Source organism: Ylistrum balloti, unplaced genomic scaffold (assembly GCF_031769215.1).
Source record: "Ylistrum balloti isolate Yb309-2 unplaced genomic scaffold, AGI_CSIRO_Ybal_v1 Utg370006, whole genome shotgun sequence".
In the NCBI taxonomy this organism is placed as follows: Eukaryota; Metazoa; Mollusca; class Bivalvia; order Pectinida; family Pectinidae; genus Ylistrum; species Ylistrum balloti.
In genome coordinates this window covers 654974-672377 of record NW_026782081.1, presented here as the reverse complement: position 1 = coordinate 672377, position 17404 = coordinate 654974, and the positions used below count along the sequence as shown (strand labels likewise).

General features: G+C 35.5%; 1 protein-coding gene across 1 annotated transcript in view; it reads right to left on the bottom strand.

Annotated features, from left to right (window-relative positions):
- The window catches only part of LOC132548147 (uncharacterized), a 46405-nt gene extending 29260 nt beyond the window's left edge, over positions 1–17145 (bottom strand). The window contains exon 1 of the mRNA XM_060211970.1: positions 17044–17145. Coding sequence (XP_060067953.1) covers positions 17044–17048 — 5 coding nt within the window. The 5' untranslated portion in view covers positions 17049–17145. The remainder of the gene's footprint in view (positions 1–17043) is intronic.
- Positions 17146–17404: the final 259 nt, after the last annotated feature.

Here is a 17404-nt window from a genome sequence, read left to right as displayed (position 1 = left end):
GGAACTGCAATCAGTGGTTTCATCCCTCTCGGACTCGTCAGTGATGTTCAAGGACTACCTCGTTGTGATCTGTCTAGATATCAAAACGGGCCGAAAGGAATGTCAAAAAACCACATGTGTATTTTCACTAGCCTCAATATTATGATCAAACTTCTGCTGTTACATTGTGTGTGCACTTAATAACTCAAAATGTTATACAGGAAACTTTCTTCGTCAAAGTATATGGTTCTAGATGGCAGATTACCAGACTGTTTCAATCATCAGAGGCAGTAAGTGCGGTAACACTTGGTTTAAGAAACGATGGTTCGGGAACGAAAGTTTATCTTGTATTTTGACGTGTCTATACGCATTGTCTGTTTTGTAACAATATATCCATAGCGTTTTGCTCACTATACAAAGGGTCGTTTGTGATCACTTCCCTACATCGATGTTAGCTAGTCTGTATCTGGTTTTTTTCTGCATGGTGAATGTTTCCACTTGGAATATAGTGTTATAGAAATTTATTACTGTTACAAAATTCTATTCTAACCGAAATCTGCAGTAAAATAAAGAAAAGTGCCAGGAAACTATCTAATTCTCTGATGTTTCCAATAATGTCGGAGTAACGATTAAGCTGAATATTTCGGGACATTTTCTTCATGTTGATAATGTCAATAGAATAAAAAATCTTTTAACAAAACCAGTAAAAGATTTGAGTGTGACTTTCGATGGCTACATGGTCACTTTCATCAGACAAATGATCATTGTGGAGCGTGCTAGCACTGACGTACGTAGGTGTACGAGATGGTAAGGAATCGACCATGTCTATTGGTTGTGCCATAATACGCACACTAAGGTATGCTGTGAGGAAATAGTAACATGATTATAGAAAAAAATGTGCACAAGATGGTAAAAATGTACTGTAGTTGATCGGGAGGACATTGACATTTCTATTTCTGTGAAAAAATTGACAGCAATGCATGTCAGTGGGCTCATCCAACACGTCTCAAAGTTCAAACAACGGTACAATTTCTTAACGTGTACTCGGATACTGTAATGATCATCTTCTTTTCTTTGTAGTACATGTATTCTATCTATTTTATCTATCTATATGTCATGTAACTTTAAACATGTTAGGTTTTATGGCAGTTTTCTAAACTATATTTGTAAAAACAGTCCGATTAAACGTGCATGTTGCATATCATCTTAACAGTACGCAAAGCTCATATGTGGATTTTATGTTTTTATAGTTGTTATCAAGTGCACATCAACTAATTGCTTTTATCAATTAATATTACCTCATCATTTTTACTGAAACAGTGCTACATTGTTAGAGCTGGCTCCTCACCCAACATCTGTTAACGGTACAACATCAAGCTTTCCATAACTCAACACCAATATCATAATACTCACTTATGCTGGTAGCCCTTCGTCAGTTTTTTCATAAAAGCAATTTGTTTCTATTTTCATATATTTGAACAGAACTTTAAACACTCTCTCTACTACTAATTATCTGACATAGTAGATATATCATTAAACATCAGGTATTTTCTATGATGTTGTAAAGTGGTTAATTAATTTCACTACGTTAAAACAAAATATAAAGACTCTCTGATATCTATAATTGGTTATTAGATTTAGAGGTTTTGTGGCAAGCGTTACAGCATGTGCTTTGCTAAGTGGAAAACTTGAACTACACAGGACATACGTTCCATTGCATGTTTGTGATAAGATTTTTGATAATTTTTAAATACTGCTAAGTACATTGCACCTAGCGGCAAATGTCTAGTTTTGCGAAAGTAAATGAAGGATCTTATTCCGTGTCTAGATTAACATCTCGATTTCGTTGCTTCCCATGAGATAATACCAATCCATACATTAGATATATAAATATGTAAAATCAATATCAACATAAATCCTCAGATGATGCTAAACCACAAATTATGTCAGAATGTTTAAACTATTTATAAGGGCGTTTACTGTTTTAATATTATATACCAAATATTGCAATCGTTATAGTGACAGTTAACGTTTCCGAATAAAGATTTGCACCGTGTTGTATAAAATTATTAAAGAAGAGGATGCCAGTGTAACGATACCGCAATTAGCTTTTAAATTTTTTTAATCGTTCAATTCATTTCAGACAAATTTTTCTTCAGTTTATGGTTCCACTTTAGGAATTTATTATGCTTCATTAGAGGAAGCAAATCCAAACGACGCAGCCTGTTTTGGAATCAATTTCTTTCAACGAACGATGGCATTCTTTCCATAACATAAAGATTAGTTTTTCGTAAAGGTTAAACTAATGAAACTGAGACCAATAATTGGCGCTGGAGTGTTGATGAAATGATACAAAAGGTAGTAAATTTAGCTGTTTGTCCAGCACAAAAGTGTACAGACAATCAATCACTTTGAGAGACGTGTGACAAGACAGTAGATCGGGATTACACAAACCAACCCCAGGTCTTGTCTAGACAGCACTTACCCATAAGATTTAATTCTCAGAAGACATTGTCGTGAATGAAAGGGGACTTGAAAGGCGATACAATAACACATGGAATTTCATTTGAAAACTTAATTTGCTTTTTTTTTTTATTATTATATAAAAAAAAATTTCTCGGGTTGTGATTTGGAAAACAGAAAAAAAAATGGAACGAATTACATTAATTAGTATTTATCACTCTTACTTGTCTAGATATAAACAGACAGCGGACCTTGATGAATGAGAAAAATGGGTGATGTGCAGAAAATGGAATGGACAGGTGGTCCCATGTATTTTCACTTTCAATCTGGAGGGAATCGAGCCCCAGTCGCGTTAGTAAAGGGCGAGTGTGTTACATGCTTCTTCCCGTGACACATTAAAAGAGATAGTTAACATCAGAGCAAAACAGGAATTTTGAATACGTCTTTAAAAAAGTTATATAAATAGTATTTCCTTAATATTTGGGTTGATCATGAAGTGTTCATTTTCCCAGAAACAAATCCAAACATATATCAAATACAATCTTAATAAATTACTCCCCATTGGCGCCCCAAACAATCTTCCAGAAGTTGGTAACTTCTCGGAAAGACAGGACAAGAAAATGAAACGATAGATTTTATAGCATTGTAGCATTCGACAGATATAAAGTAATATGATCGTTGTCGCTGTTATGGTATACCACCAATTTTATTAGAACTGTGTGTTAAACCAAATGCGCATTTTCTTATTCAACAAGTTCGGCAATATATGAAGGTAAAGTATTTTGATTATTAATATCTTAGAGAAAAACAACTTTTACTGTATCGTGTTACCGTTATAACCGTTTAATATGAACTTTAGAGAATGGTGATTCCTTTACGGGATAGCGTCATAATGCGAAATGTAAGCATGAATTGAACAACGATTCCTCAGAGTTTGAAGGTATTTAGACAATAAATGGTTTTACATGTATCAGAGAAGTTATATACACTGTACCAATACCGACTCCATGCGATATTCATTTAAATCTCATTCTGATACGAGAAAACATATCGCATATTTTTTTTTTACAAATTTGTCACTGACAATAGTTTGTTAAAATTACACTTGAATCGCGCCTGTTTTTGTCTAATGTGTTAAATTGAAAGCTGGTCTTAGTTAAACACGTTACATTATTGGTACAAATTGTAGAACAGCTGGTCGATGTGATATCAATGTCAACAGACACGTAGAATTAATTGTATTATTACGAGTCCTCTCATCGCAAATTTCGTGAAAGAAATGTGAGACTGTTGAAGTAATTAACACAAAATACACAATCTTTAAATCTTAAACATAAATATTGATACCATCTACCTACTTTACGACGTGTGTTGTGTTTTATGCGGTCTTCGTACAAGCAAAATATTTTTATAAAGTTTATGAAAAATTCCATATCGCAGTTTCTGTAAATCCTTGTTGAGAATTGTAATTATAAGAAAGATGACACATATATAAGACCAATTATAATTGTTCATAACATATACAAACGTGGTACATCTTTATGAGAAGGTTGTGGGTATAACTACGATACATTATACCCTGTAAGATATTGAGAACATATAGAGTTAAGATGTAGATAACATAATCATGAACTACATGATATCAATTTCGATGATAAATCATTTATCTATAGTGCGCCATTACCACTGATATCCCACAATCCCCAATGACTAAGTTTACGGAAACAGTTTCAGATATATTAACTGTGAACACAATTTACTGGTTCTCAAGAGATACGTAATAAAACATTTTAATGCGATAACATGTGTCAGGCGATCATTGTTATAGAAACAAGGCTGAAATGGGAGTGTAAAGGGCAGTAGACCTAAGAGAAATTTATAAACTGTGATAGACGGAAGTACTGCCACAAACTGTGATAGACGGAAGTGCTGGTGTACAGGCGCGTTCGGTACGTTTTGGTATCTTTTGCCCCATAAAGATACAACGATAGCGGCTTTCAGAATTTCAGAAAACGGATATGAACAGGAAAATCAATCAACGACAACAAAGCTAGCCTCCAACGTGTTACTTTGCGAAAGGAGGCAAAATATAAGAAAATTAACTTTGTGTTTATTTTTTTTTACTTAACTTAATAACCTAAAGGAACAAGTCAGATAAAGTTTTGTTACGAAATTAAAGTAAAATAACCTTGTTTTAATTTTCTCTTTCGTGTTAGCTGTTTCGTACAGCTGCAATAGCCAATATCAAGTATTGCAAATGACACACAATTAAGGGCATGTGTGGATTTTATTACTTACCCTGTAACACAAAATTACCAAACATCTATTTTCTTTCTTATAAATAACATCCGCACTTTAATTTAATCGATTCTTTTTTATCTCATCCGTTTATTTATGACTCAACTCCTTTCCCTGTTTCATTACTTAAGGAAAGTTTATAACAGATGTCAATCACTAATGGTGGATTTCACTGTTAGATAGCTGATGATACAGTACGGATGAAATGTCAGAAAACGACGTTGGGTCTATCTGTACATGCGGGAACGTATTGATGAATTTAAGACCACTGCTAAACGAAGTCCGTTTATTTTGATGATAACCTACATGTATTGTGTGTCTTCATTATATCGGTCCCAGACAGCATCAAGTTTAACAGTTTTGTAGTGTTAAAAATATCACAATACATCATTTTAATGCTAGATAAGTATGTATACGTAAGTATGTAAAATGGATTATATATATCATAACAACCAGAAATCACTTTAACAGTTTTTTATACTGCTAGTTACAAATATAGCTTATCGCCGAGGAAGATCTGTATCATCTGGATATCATGTCCTGAACGTAATCTTTATATGCTTGTATTAGCTGTCAAAGCCGAGTTGATTTTATTCTCCGCTGACGATTCAAGTGATTTGAGATGTGGTTTCCTTGATTTTACTCGTAAAATACAAACTAATTATCCTATCTTAATTTCAAAACCTGATATGTGAACCACTAAAAAGCGTTATAACCAAAATTAAGTCAGTGTCACTTTGATGTTTTTCCTTCCACTACACATAGCATGAAGTCATCGTAGCAAGCAAACATTTAGCCTGTATAACAAATTTTGAACCTAAGATGCAGTCACTTCTAGCAGAATCAACAGTAGCTTTAGAATGTAAATGATACATTTGTATTACAGTGCATTCTGATGTTATCGGAATTCTCCTTTACACATGCTTCCTAGAATCGTTTTCTGAAAAAAATGTGGTCCAACCCTCTGTCTACGTCAAATACATAGTAGGAATATCGACATCGTGCGTGTAATATACGTTTTGTAACAACACCATCGTATCTCGGCATTCCGTCTCATTCCAAACCTATCTACTTGTGTTAAGTGGTTTTATTGCAGTCATAGGACCTCGGTGCCGAGTCTGATGACCTAACAGCAATTACGAGCTGTGCGTACGTGCACGTGTAAATTTCTACTGCGGTCTACCGCGGTGTAGTAACGTTAATATGAGAGACAATTTGAAAAAAAAACTTAAAAGCATGTTTGATATTCAAGTGTTGGTTTTGACTCTGTAATCACATATCATGCGAAATATCCTATTCATAATTGGCAGTCATATCTCGAAGTGCTGCTTTAACGGCACCATATCAATGATAGCTCGCTGTCGGGAGCAGGCTCAATTCAGGAAGATTGCTCTCAAGACCTGTATAATTTTCAATAATATTTCATACATTCCAGACTCAAAAGTCAGTTTACCGAACACTTGTCCGCGTCAAAGTAATTTAAAATGTATGTAACTTATAACCATGCATCATATCAAACTGTAGCATTAAAGTTAAGAATGTAATACAATTTAGCATTGTAGTGATATACAAGACTTACCTTTAAGTGTTAAATGTTTTAATATGTGCATAAGAAAGTAATGAGACTTTGACCTCTGAAATTATGTATTAAAATCTTAGATAAATTCTTTATCATATTAAGTATCACAAATATAGTCTGGTATTTAAAAAAATGTCATGTTATGTAATAGTGTTTTCTTTATAGTTAATGGTAAGTTATCTGACAGATCTAAACCGGACGTTAACCTTTAAGATTTGACGTGATGAAATCGGATCGAAGTGAGAAAGCGGGATCTTAATTACCCTGTTATATACTGTCTTCCTGTATAATTTTGTCAATATGGAATTAAATGCTTTTCATTGTAAATGATGTATCTTTAATACAAAATGTTGTTCAGATCAAAATGAAATAAGAATCGGTCCAGCTGTAAATGTGCCACACCAATTAGAACCTCGATAACTAGATACAACCTTGTATGATAGTACTATGTTTACCAAGCCGAGAACAAGACTTTGAAGGAAAGGTCTTGACTTTTGACAAAAACACCTGATAAATATATGAGTTATCGGGGTTATCTGTAACAAACATAATGGACCAAATCTCGGACTGACATAATGATGATTATCTTTGGAGGATCTGGTCTTGTAGCATCACGACCGAATGTCTGGTAACATTCAAGTCTTCTTCTCCCCTGGGGCAAAATATTGGGCCAAAATGGCGGGATTCCAGCTCTTAACGATGTTGACAATATCAGAAAGGCTTTAAAACCTATTGCCTATTCGAGTTCATTCTGTTGCTATGTCCTATAGGAGTGATAAATTATCAATATCTTTAAATAACCTATTTCTGAAGAGACATTGCGCCTCTCTGTATCTATAAGACATACAGAGAATATTCTTTGTCTCCTGATGAACAACAAAGGTGTCTGGTCCAGCGCGCTTTTGTGAAAAAAATATATAATTTTCCATGCGATCGGTGAAATACAATTGTTATCCATGAAGAAACAATGAACAACCGATGTATTAAATTTTTTCACACCTTTCTTTGATGCCAGCTTGATTTTGAAATTTACTCCGCTGGATATATAGTTTCATAACTAAGAGACGGGTCATCAAATTATTCAATATCTAACACTATTTTATACAACGTATGAGATACGCTACTGTTTAAATTCAGACTGCTCAGGATCGTTGCATTAAAGTAAAGAGAGCTTCCTATCATTGGAACAATTTCTATCCGCGTTGCAGTTCCTGAAGTTCGCAATGCATTCTGGGATAATTTATATTTTCAGTGCAGTCGGCTGACTTGTCAGAATTGGATGAAAATATACATTGCATCTCTTGTTATTTTCACTGGAGTGAAAACATCACTTATATTTTGACTGTGAAACATTTTCACAGCAAAAAATGTAATAAAATGTACAAAACTCAACCCCATCCATACTCCCTCTTTGTCTCCAACATCCACACATGACTTAAGTAGAAAGTGTAAACAAGCATGGATACGTTTCTAGTGTAATATTTAGAAAATGAGAAATACGACCTCATATCAGTACTCTTTGTTTAGCCTTTATGTTTGTAGTAACGTCACCTTTACACAGTGGGAGGAATCAAATTATACCTATAATATCGCTGATTGACCTAATTTCAAATATTGCCAAGCTTCGAACACATTCGTTATTTAGATAATGGAAATGCCATAAAATAGATCGCCACCCAGATTAGTCAAAACAGGGACCGTTACAATCGGAGTTTGTTTCAATCGCAGTAGTCGATATACTGTATCACAATGATGTCGCTCGAGTAACTCCCCTGACATATCGATTGATCCGAGTATTGGAACCCAACTAAGCGAACTGTCTGGCTTTATCAAGATAAGGTTTTATGTAACTCTCATACAGTATTGATTAGAACTTTGGAAATGTCTCTGTAAGTATGTTATTTATCACATAATCATCCATCGAAAAAAATATCCTCAATCTCTCCGTACTGTCCATGAAACTTGTATTCATTTTTTTATGACCGGTCCAGGATCGATATAATGTTTCAGGTATCTGTTAAAATCTAAATAGTCTAAGTGTTGGTTTCCGAAAACTTGATAATTAGGGTTTGTAGTGTAGAAATAAAAAATATTATGATGTACCGTTCATAAGTTTGATCATTAATCTATAATTTTCTTAATAATAAACATTTAAAAAATCATCAGGCGTTTTGAGAATTTCTGAAAGTGCTGAAATAGAGTGCACTGTCTGTTGCAATGGTATATATTACTCTGTACAGAACGAGACTTTAACTTGATCAGACAACACAAGGTTAATTTGCGCTAGACACAGCCTTACAGTGTGAGGCAATAAATCTTCTAAGGTTTTACAATATGTTCACTTGGATGAGATTCGGGAAAGGAAAACGGTCGGCCAGTGTTTATTGTGTTATCTGTTCGGATTAATTGCACGAAAGTCTGTTCTAAAGAATTAATGTTTAACAAATCCTTTTGCACTTTGAAGTGCATGACTACTGAGACATTAAAACAAGTCACACATAACAAATATCAACATACAGAGGCAAAAATACGTAATTGATTATTTCCAACACACCGAACAACATTAGAATGGCATTGTGTGTTACGTCACAAAGAGTGACTATACTGTCCCTAGAGTAGAACGTAGGCTGTTAACGTCTATTTAATGACTGTGTTACTTTAACCATCATACTAGTGAATGTATGATGTCGTCAGGGGAAAGTAAACTATAATAGGATTTATAACGAATGTTACTGAACGAGATTTCATATTTGGAAATTATTATTTAGAGTCTTACATAATGTAGATAAAGCCTTTTACGCGGCAGAATCACGAGTTTCAGTTCGACAACAAAGGTAGACATTTGTAACGAGGGACTGGGTTGACTAGGTCGACGTTCATCAGGGTAATTGTTCTCAATGTTGTTAATGATACATTGATGTACCGATATCTCGATGCTCAAACACAGAGAAAGAAAAAAAATCCATCCGGTTGATGAATGGAGCATTAAACATGTAAATTGTGTATTGTTTCTGTGTACAAGAAACCAGCTGAACATTCTAAGTTGATTTGCTCGTAATTCTTGTAATCAGAGCAGTTTTAATGGTTCTCAAATAGAAACAAATATCACGGAACGACCACATGTCCACCTTCAGGCTACAGGGTTTTTTTCATTTCTATGCAGGCTTTAGACATGTAGAAGCTCAATTCACCTTCAATAAAAGAGTTTCAACACTGTTTCAGCCAAACACTATCTAAGTCAATAGCGTGATGCATTTAATATTTAATAAAGTGTGCCTGCAATCTGAAGAAGCACCAGATCGTATTCTTTAATGTTAACGACAATTTTATCTCAACATTCTTGTGCACGCGCGAACCTTGTAATAGCAATTAATTTTGCACCGAGATGACAGAGCTGTGGTCTATGATCTTCCGCTAGGAGGCAAGCCTCCCGGACACGTGATTCATTCGAATCGCACAGGCGCTTGGTGAGGCCATGATAAACTTGAAGGACACTGGGAGTATAAAGTTTAATACGTTTCCACCTACAGAGAACCCTTGTATACGAGATAAGGATGATACAGGTCTCATATTCATGCATCATCTTTACATCCACGCCCGGAGCCGGGGTGTGACGTAACACGAGACAATATCCAAGGCGGATACAGTATAATACTGGGCGGAAAATCAGAAACGATGTATTTTCATATCTAAAGAAGTATGATTTGTATCGTGTTTGTCTGTTTATTTGTTTATGATTTTAAATAGCCTCTTTCACAGGGATATCAAAGTGGTATTATATTTTTTTGTTATCTGAGCCACTACTTGTGTTTTATACCAAAGTGTCAAAGTCAGACAGAACGAAGTTGACACGAAAAGTCAACAGCAAGTAGTGTACTTAACTCAAAACGACTGCAATCCCGATTTCGTCGAGCTCTTCCTTTAGGACTGTACAAAAGATATGCAAGGGAATACCACTTCTAGGTACAAATTAGAGTTAGATACAATGCAGCCAAATGTTTCATTCTACTAGAACACGGTGATGATCACAACCTAAATGGTCTTGGAGAGGATCGAGGAAAACAAAACTTTGGTACAAGTAGATAGGGAGGTACATTATTCCTAAAATTGAATAAATCTAATATTCTTTGTCTATTGAATGATTTCAAAGAGAACGCCAAGTACATGTTCTGAACCGTGTTACTATTTAAATGAACTAAAGCAATGAATCGATATATTGTATACAGAGTAGAATTATAATATGAAGATTTTAACAAGAACTAGGGAAATTAATACAAAATGTTTATTACATTTCCAAAATAACTGACGTACATGTTTACAAACGATATATATATCTTCATTGCATCTGTATTTCAAAATGCTCTCTACGCTTGTTTAAGCATACTACTGGCCGATACATCAATGAATGTTATTCGTTAAAACACACAAAGATCTAAGATTCGGATGCATTTTTGTAGTTCATTGCTGATCGTTTGCAAGACAAGTTCTTTGTCTGATAATACATATGTAGACCTCTTTTTCTATCACTCTTCAACAAGTACATGTGTTATGATACAAATCGTGAATTGATCACCGTTCGAGTTTCTTTCTCTCTTGATTAAATTGCACTGTAATTACAGACACGCAGAAACACGAATAGTAAATTCTTCAAAACATAATGATGGCTCTAATGTACTAACATAGAGGACATTGCATGAGCTTCAATTTTGTACGAAATTTATAAAAACGATTTCAAAACAAGTTAAGTTCTATGATATAAACTTCCGCTATCATATGGAAAATAAAAAACATCAGATAAAAACATCCACGATGATTTGCATGCAATTAGATAGGCTCAATTAAATATCACCGTCAAGCATTTCGGACACAGCGAAGGTGAACCACCAGTGTATAAAGGTATATGTCTTGGACGCGTTTTTATTAGTTGTTTATATAATCTGCAATCACGTGTTCCTGAATTTAACATTAACATATTTTCCCGGGCGACGTATCAATAGTCCTTATGGCAAAAGGTACAACAGTAGTAGATGGAGCACTGACTTGAGGGGTATCAGGACGCCTGACTATAGATCGTCTGTAGAACTCGTTCGATAGAATGAGCCATGGCGATAATTCCCTAAAGGTTTAACTGTGATAGGATTGAATCCATGTTGTACACAGCAGGTAACCATTGAGAGACAAAGATCACGCAATACATGCGGGAAAGCTACAACGGTCTTAATCGCAATACAATATCTTCTCTTTGATTTCGCACTTAAATAGAGGAACTGTATCCCTATAGAGTTGCATGTGTTTAAATTTACCAGGATGTTTCTTCTCGTTGTCTGCTTTTTCTGAACATTTTGTATCTGATAACATTGACGACTGAAATCTGTGTCAAGGTATTGAGTACTTAAACACGGTAAAAGTGTTGGTTTTGTCATTTTCTCTGTCACCATCTCCCCAAAACAAATCGTTGATAAGTAGCACTGTTCCTTAAGCAACAGTGTCATCTTCAAAAGTAGCAAAAGTTGACCAATAATTCAGTAAAATATCATGAAATAAACGGATAAAAGATATTAGAAAACGGTAATGGTCATTATAACTTCACACAGACGAGAAAAGAATCTTATTAAACTAAAACGAATGAATTTTGCATGCTGAAGAACTGACGAATTGGATAGAGTAGTTTTCCTCTTGAGTACCCAGTTTCAGTCTCAAGGTGTACATGCTAGTCCGTAGTAATGGTATAATATCGGTACTTGTGACTACTAGTGTAGGCACCAAACACACGATCGCTTGCCTTATTTTCACCAATGATGCAGCAATCATGCAGTGGGTTACAGAAGGCCAATCCTTGTGTTCTTTATCCCGAATCTATACAGGAAAAGTAGACAAGAAATGTAAATAGATGTCACTTTGAAACAGAAAATATCGGCATTTTAAGATAAATTATCATAAAACCTGAACGACAAAACGAGAGAAGAAACATAGGAAACCTTCCACGGATACACAATAGGTAAATGTCTTCTGCTCCTTTAACGACACGGCAACGTAAATATGCTGATCTAAGTAAATTATATTTCGGTTCAAATGAGAAACAGGTTTATATCAGTGAAGACACCAGACATAGAACGCAAGATTCGTCATCTAAATATTGATGGCAACAATAGCACTTCCATATAATTTTGATCGTTTTCCATCTATTGAAACCTTGTGTTGTGAACATATCTGTCAACTGCGGTACGGAGTATGTTTCACAGAAATTTTAGACCCACTATTTACACAAGATTGATTCCCGATATCCCAAACATGCTACAATCCCAATTTGGGCAAAATCAAGTCGTTCCAAGAAGAAGGGGTTAAAATATATTTTGGGGGTCCTGTCCCTTCCTAACGGACCGAGACTGACCGTTGATCCCCCTTCACCTAAACATGATTCAGACAAAATTTGGACAAAATCAAATCATACCTTCAGGAGGATTAGACTTTTACAGAATTTTCTCTATTTCTCAAGTTGGACTCGGCCCCACCCGCCGAGACTGACCATTTGTAAGAAATTAATTTATCTTCAACAAAAGATGCTTCTTACCAAATTTGGCCAAAATCCAAAAACTCCTACAGGAGGAGTAGGATTTTAAATTTCCCCGTTTAGACCCCAACTCTCAGGCTCTAGGGGCCAGGATACACCATTTGCATGAAATACCTTCTACTTCCCCTAAGGATGCTTCTGACCAAATTTGGTCAAAATCCCCTCCGTCGTTCATGACTAACTGCGTTTTGTATGAAAAAAGTTGACAGCCACGGTATCCTAAAGCCCAACTTGGCCCTTCGGGCCTGCTGTGTTAAAACTTAATACAAGTTGATATAACTGTAACGCCTTTTCATTATATGCAACGCATAGAAAATATCCGAAATAATCGTTAGGTAACGGTTTTTTAATTGGACAATTCTTATGAACTTATCCCCGATAGTATTCATAAATACCCAAGTCATTGTCATGATAATCGCTCTGACGCTAGCCCAGATATGACGGACATCTTTCCGCTTCAAGCAGATGATCGACCTCGACATTGGAGAAATTCATTATAAGGACATTATAATGAAATGTGTCATCGAAATGTGAGGTTGGAGAGTGTGGTGATGATAATCTTCAAGTGAGTTTGTCAGTAATGACAGGTAGCCTAATACGTAGTCTCGTGATATACTCTTCTACCTTTAATTCTATACAGAAGTATGTATTAAAACGAATCTCCGTTTGACAGAAACGTGCCTCAGAAGAGTATCCCAGAGTATAACATGTCGGTGACTTCCCACTATGACCGTTCAGACATGGCATGGCGAATTTCGGTTATGTACACTAGGAGTCAACATAAACAACAATTTCAACAGATAATCCACTCAGAAAAAACATACTAAGCCTTTTTATATACATATCTCTCGGCCTACATCTTGACATTAATCTTTTGACTACTTGACTTGAAAGTGCGCGGAGCTTTTACGTCATTAAATATTTAAAGGAGCACGCGCATTGGGTAAAGAACATATGAGGGACTGATTGGGGATAAAAATGTTATCTTTTAATCTCATTGGTAATTACAACAATCACATCACCTTTTAAACTCACACTGTTTCAGAATGGAGATGATTGTGATATGTTTGTCATGCGCACATACTGTGTACTTGAGATTAGTTTAGGTATTCATGAGATAATGAAAATTACCCAATTTAAACCTACGTTACATGATTATTATTTTAGAATTCGGTAAAATCATGTTGATTTGGAGTTAGAAAATGTTCCAATTATCCAAGAGTATAGACTGTATAATGAGGTTCCGAACAGGTCTCCCCTGTCTCGTACACCTATCAATACACACATTGTACATTATTGATTTAATTATACACGTAAATAACACGCTTCACATCAGTAACATGAAAACGTCCATCATCTGATGGAGGTGAAAATGTTTTGCTAAGGTACGTGGTTATGGTCATCCCACTGTGACCAAATCGATCCCGGTGCTTCCCTTGTAAATAATAGATTTTGTCATTCATCTTTCGAAAACTAAGGTAATTATTGTGACCCAATTACGTCAAAGGACAATTTTTTCGAATGCACGTACGTCATGTCTTTTAACGAATACCTCTCTAACTAGCAATTTAGTGTTAGATCAACGGTTTTTAATGAGAGGAACTGTCTGTGTAACTGATCCGTGGAACACACACAAATATGTCATGTACTGCGTCTTAAATCATGAAAAAATACTCGCCTATACGACACACTCACATTCATCTACACGTATAAATCATGTAACACATTCAGAACGTTAAAAATGTCTGTAACCAAATATTCATACATTCTTATTTATCTATTTATTTTTTTTTCATTTCAACATGTCATCCAGTTTGAACTCCTACTTATTCATTATGTTGTTTGTATCCAGGTGTCTCAGTGTATGACCAAATTCCTGGTTAAAATCGATACTTTCCTAGCGATACCATGCATGCCCATAGATATCAAAGTACAGCATGATATGTCTTAATTATACGATCGCAAGTTTTTTTGAGTTTGAAATATAATCGTATACAGAACACTTATCATACAGAACCCGTTTGTACTTTTTAAGCAGAACATTTGTTCGGAAAATTGGTTTGATACTCGAAAGAACGTGAACCCGCATTGTATTACAGGTTAGGAGAACCGTCACGTGATCTAATCAATAACATACAGCCTTGATCGGAATCCTAGCTAGTCCCTAAAGAGATTTCGTCCTGGATGTCTTCTTTGCAAGCAGGAGTAGGTTACTTAACTAATCAGACTACAACTTAAAGGGATAATGTAGTAAAGTGTCGGAACGTAATGTACGTACATAATGTACACCGCACTAACAGTGAAAAACAGTACTATATTACAATGTTACTAATCACACAAAATACCCATTGGCACAGAAATGACATATAATTAGGTTATAGTATTAAGTCTACTTTAAAGTAGTCCGCATCTGATGGTATCTATCTTATTTGGCGTGAAATAATCAGCCTCTTATAAGTGTGACACTAGGTCTGTGCAATGAAGCAATGAAAACACTTTCAACTCTCTTTGTCGTTGATTCTCAGTGACTATTGTATAAATCAAATTAGAAAAAATTCCAAAAGAGACATTCCTCTTGTTATCTTCAAAATTTGTTACTTGGGATTTTCAATGTGTGCGTTACATACTGTAGCATTGGTCATATTGGAATTCCGAGAGTAAATCTATCGAGGAAAGGGCGTGGGGGTAGGGGTGAGGGTGGGGATGGGGGATACTATTTAGCACTGTTCAAAAACCAGTACAGATAATGCCAATCAGTAACATGTTCAAGAAAAAGAAAAATGTTACAAAATAACAAAAACATCTGAACTTGTGCCTATATATATGTGTGTGTGTGTGTGTGTGTGTGTGTGTGTGTGTTGCATAGATTATTCTAAAAAACACACGCTACCAAAGAATGGTTTCTCATAAGCATCATTTAAGGGGGTTAAATACATATGATTGAGAGTGGAACTCTTTTAGAAAGAGTTGTATACGTCTCACACTAGGAAACATTTAGCATAACGTCATAATATTGGTATCTTCCTGGTTACCAACTACATAACTAGGTAAGTTTAATAGGATACTTTACTAATACGTAGCGTCTATAATGCATATCCTGTTTATTTGGAACATTTGCTCCAGTGACTACGACATAACGATATTTCCCATTGCAATAAAACTTACGTATATTCCAAACCGTATTGGTAACCGGATACACATTTGCGATTTTGTGTTCATGAAACATCACATTATTTTATTTAATCATGTAATATTTCGTAATATTCGGGATCGAGATAAACAGGTATCACATTCATTAATCAAGTTAGTAGACTGAACAATCGTGCGCATCCAGTGCATTTGGGTAAAGAAATATTGATCGAGACAATAAACATCATTTGGACTCCAACAATCTCACTTCAAAGAATATTTGGAAGCTCGTTGTAATTTTACTACTCGCAAAAATAGTTAAAAAGTTTAAGTAAAAGCAATTTGAAGAGATTACATGAAATTGGAGCAGTTGCCCTACAATTAGAGGAGGTCACACGGCAAAGGTCGTATTTCGTTTGTGTAAGGGGTGTTACCCTCTATCTAACACAAAGCACTGCCATGTATAAGATCCTTATCACAGCTATAACCTGCCGTTCATTTGTGCAATATTTCCCTGTTATTGGACTTTCTTCAATTATGCGTGTCGTATGTTTCCCTATCATACTTAATGCATGTTTCAACTTTCATGGGTAAATTTTAAACGCGTCGGAACATTACAGATACCATACACGTATTTTGAAGACTCATAGTCTATTACTTTAAGCGCAGGACTAAATCTTGATAAGAATGCGTTTTAGAATCAATTCACATATACCAAGCTACGGATAAAAGATTATATTCATTATTTGAAATTTCCTACATGAAAATAAAACTTCCAATGGATGGTAATTATAACAGAAACGTGTGCATCTAGATGAACTCAAGGTACGTGTATTCAGACCGGTCGGTTACGAAAACGATCAATTCTCACGGCGTTGCCAACTTCCGGTCATAGGTAACAACCGAACACAAGCACACAATGCTAACGGTACCATACATAGGGAGATGTCTGTAACTACACTTTCTATAAGGCACATGAGAACAACGTATTCGTATACGTGTCTTCTTTAAAGCAAAAACTTACCTCATTGTGTCTCGTGACTGCAACCACGTATTATCCGAAATACACACTATTGCGTTAGTCTTGCTCCCGTAGATACGACGCCTGTTGTTAGGGTTTCCCCTGAACGTAGTCCTCCTCTGTCTGCTCCCTGCCGATACAGTGGCTGCAAGTCTAGCCGTATCACCACTAGACGCGATAACCTGGTCCGGAGGCTGAGCAAGCCTCTTCCAATCATAGCAACCGACTGGCTCGTACTGTCACGCACACCGCAGTTCTAGATCAGCTGTATTTTATCAATTCTAGATAGTTTATCATTTACAAAAAATGAATTGCCCTATTTTGTAGGACTGGTGAACAGTGTATGAAATTTAAGGGAACAATT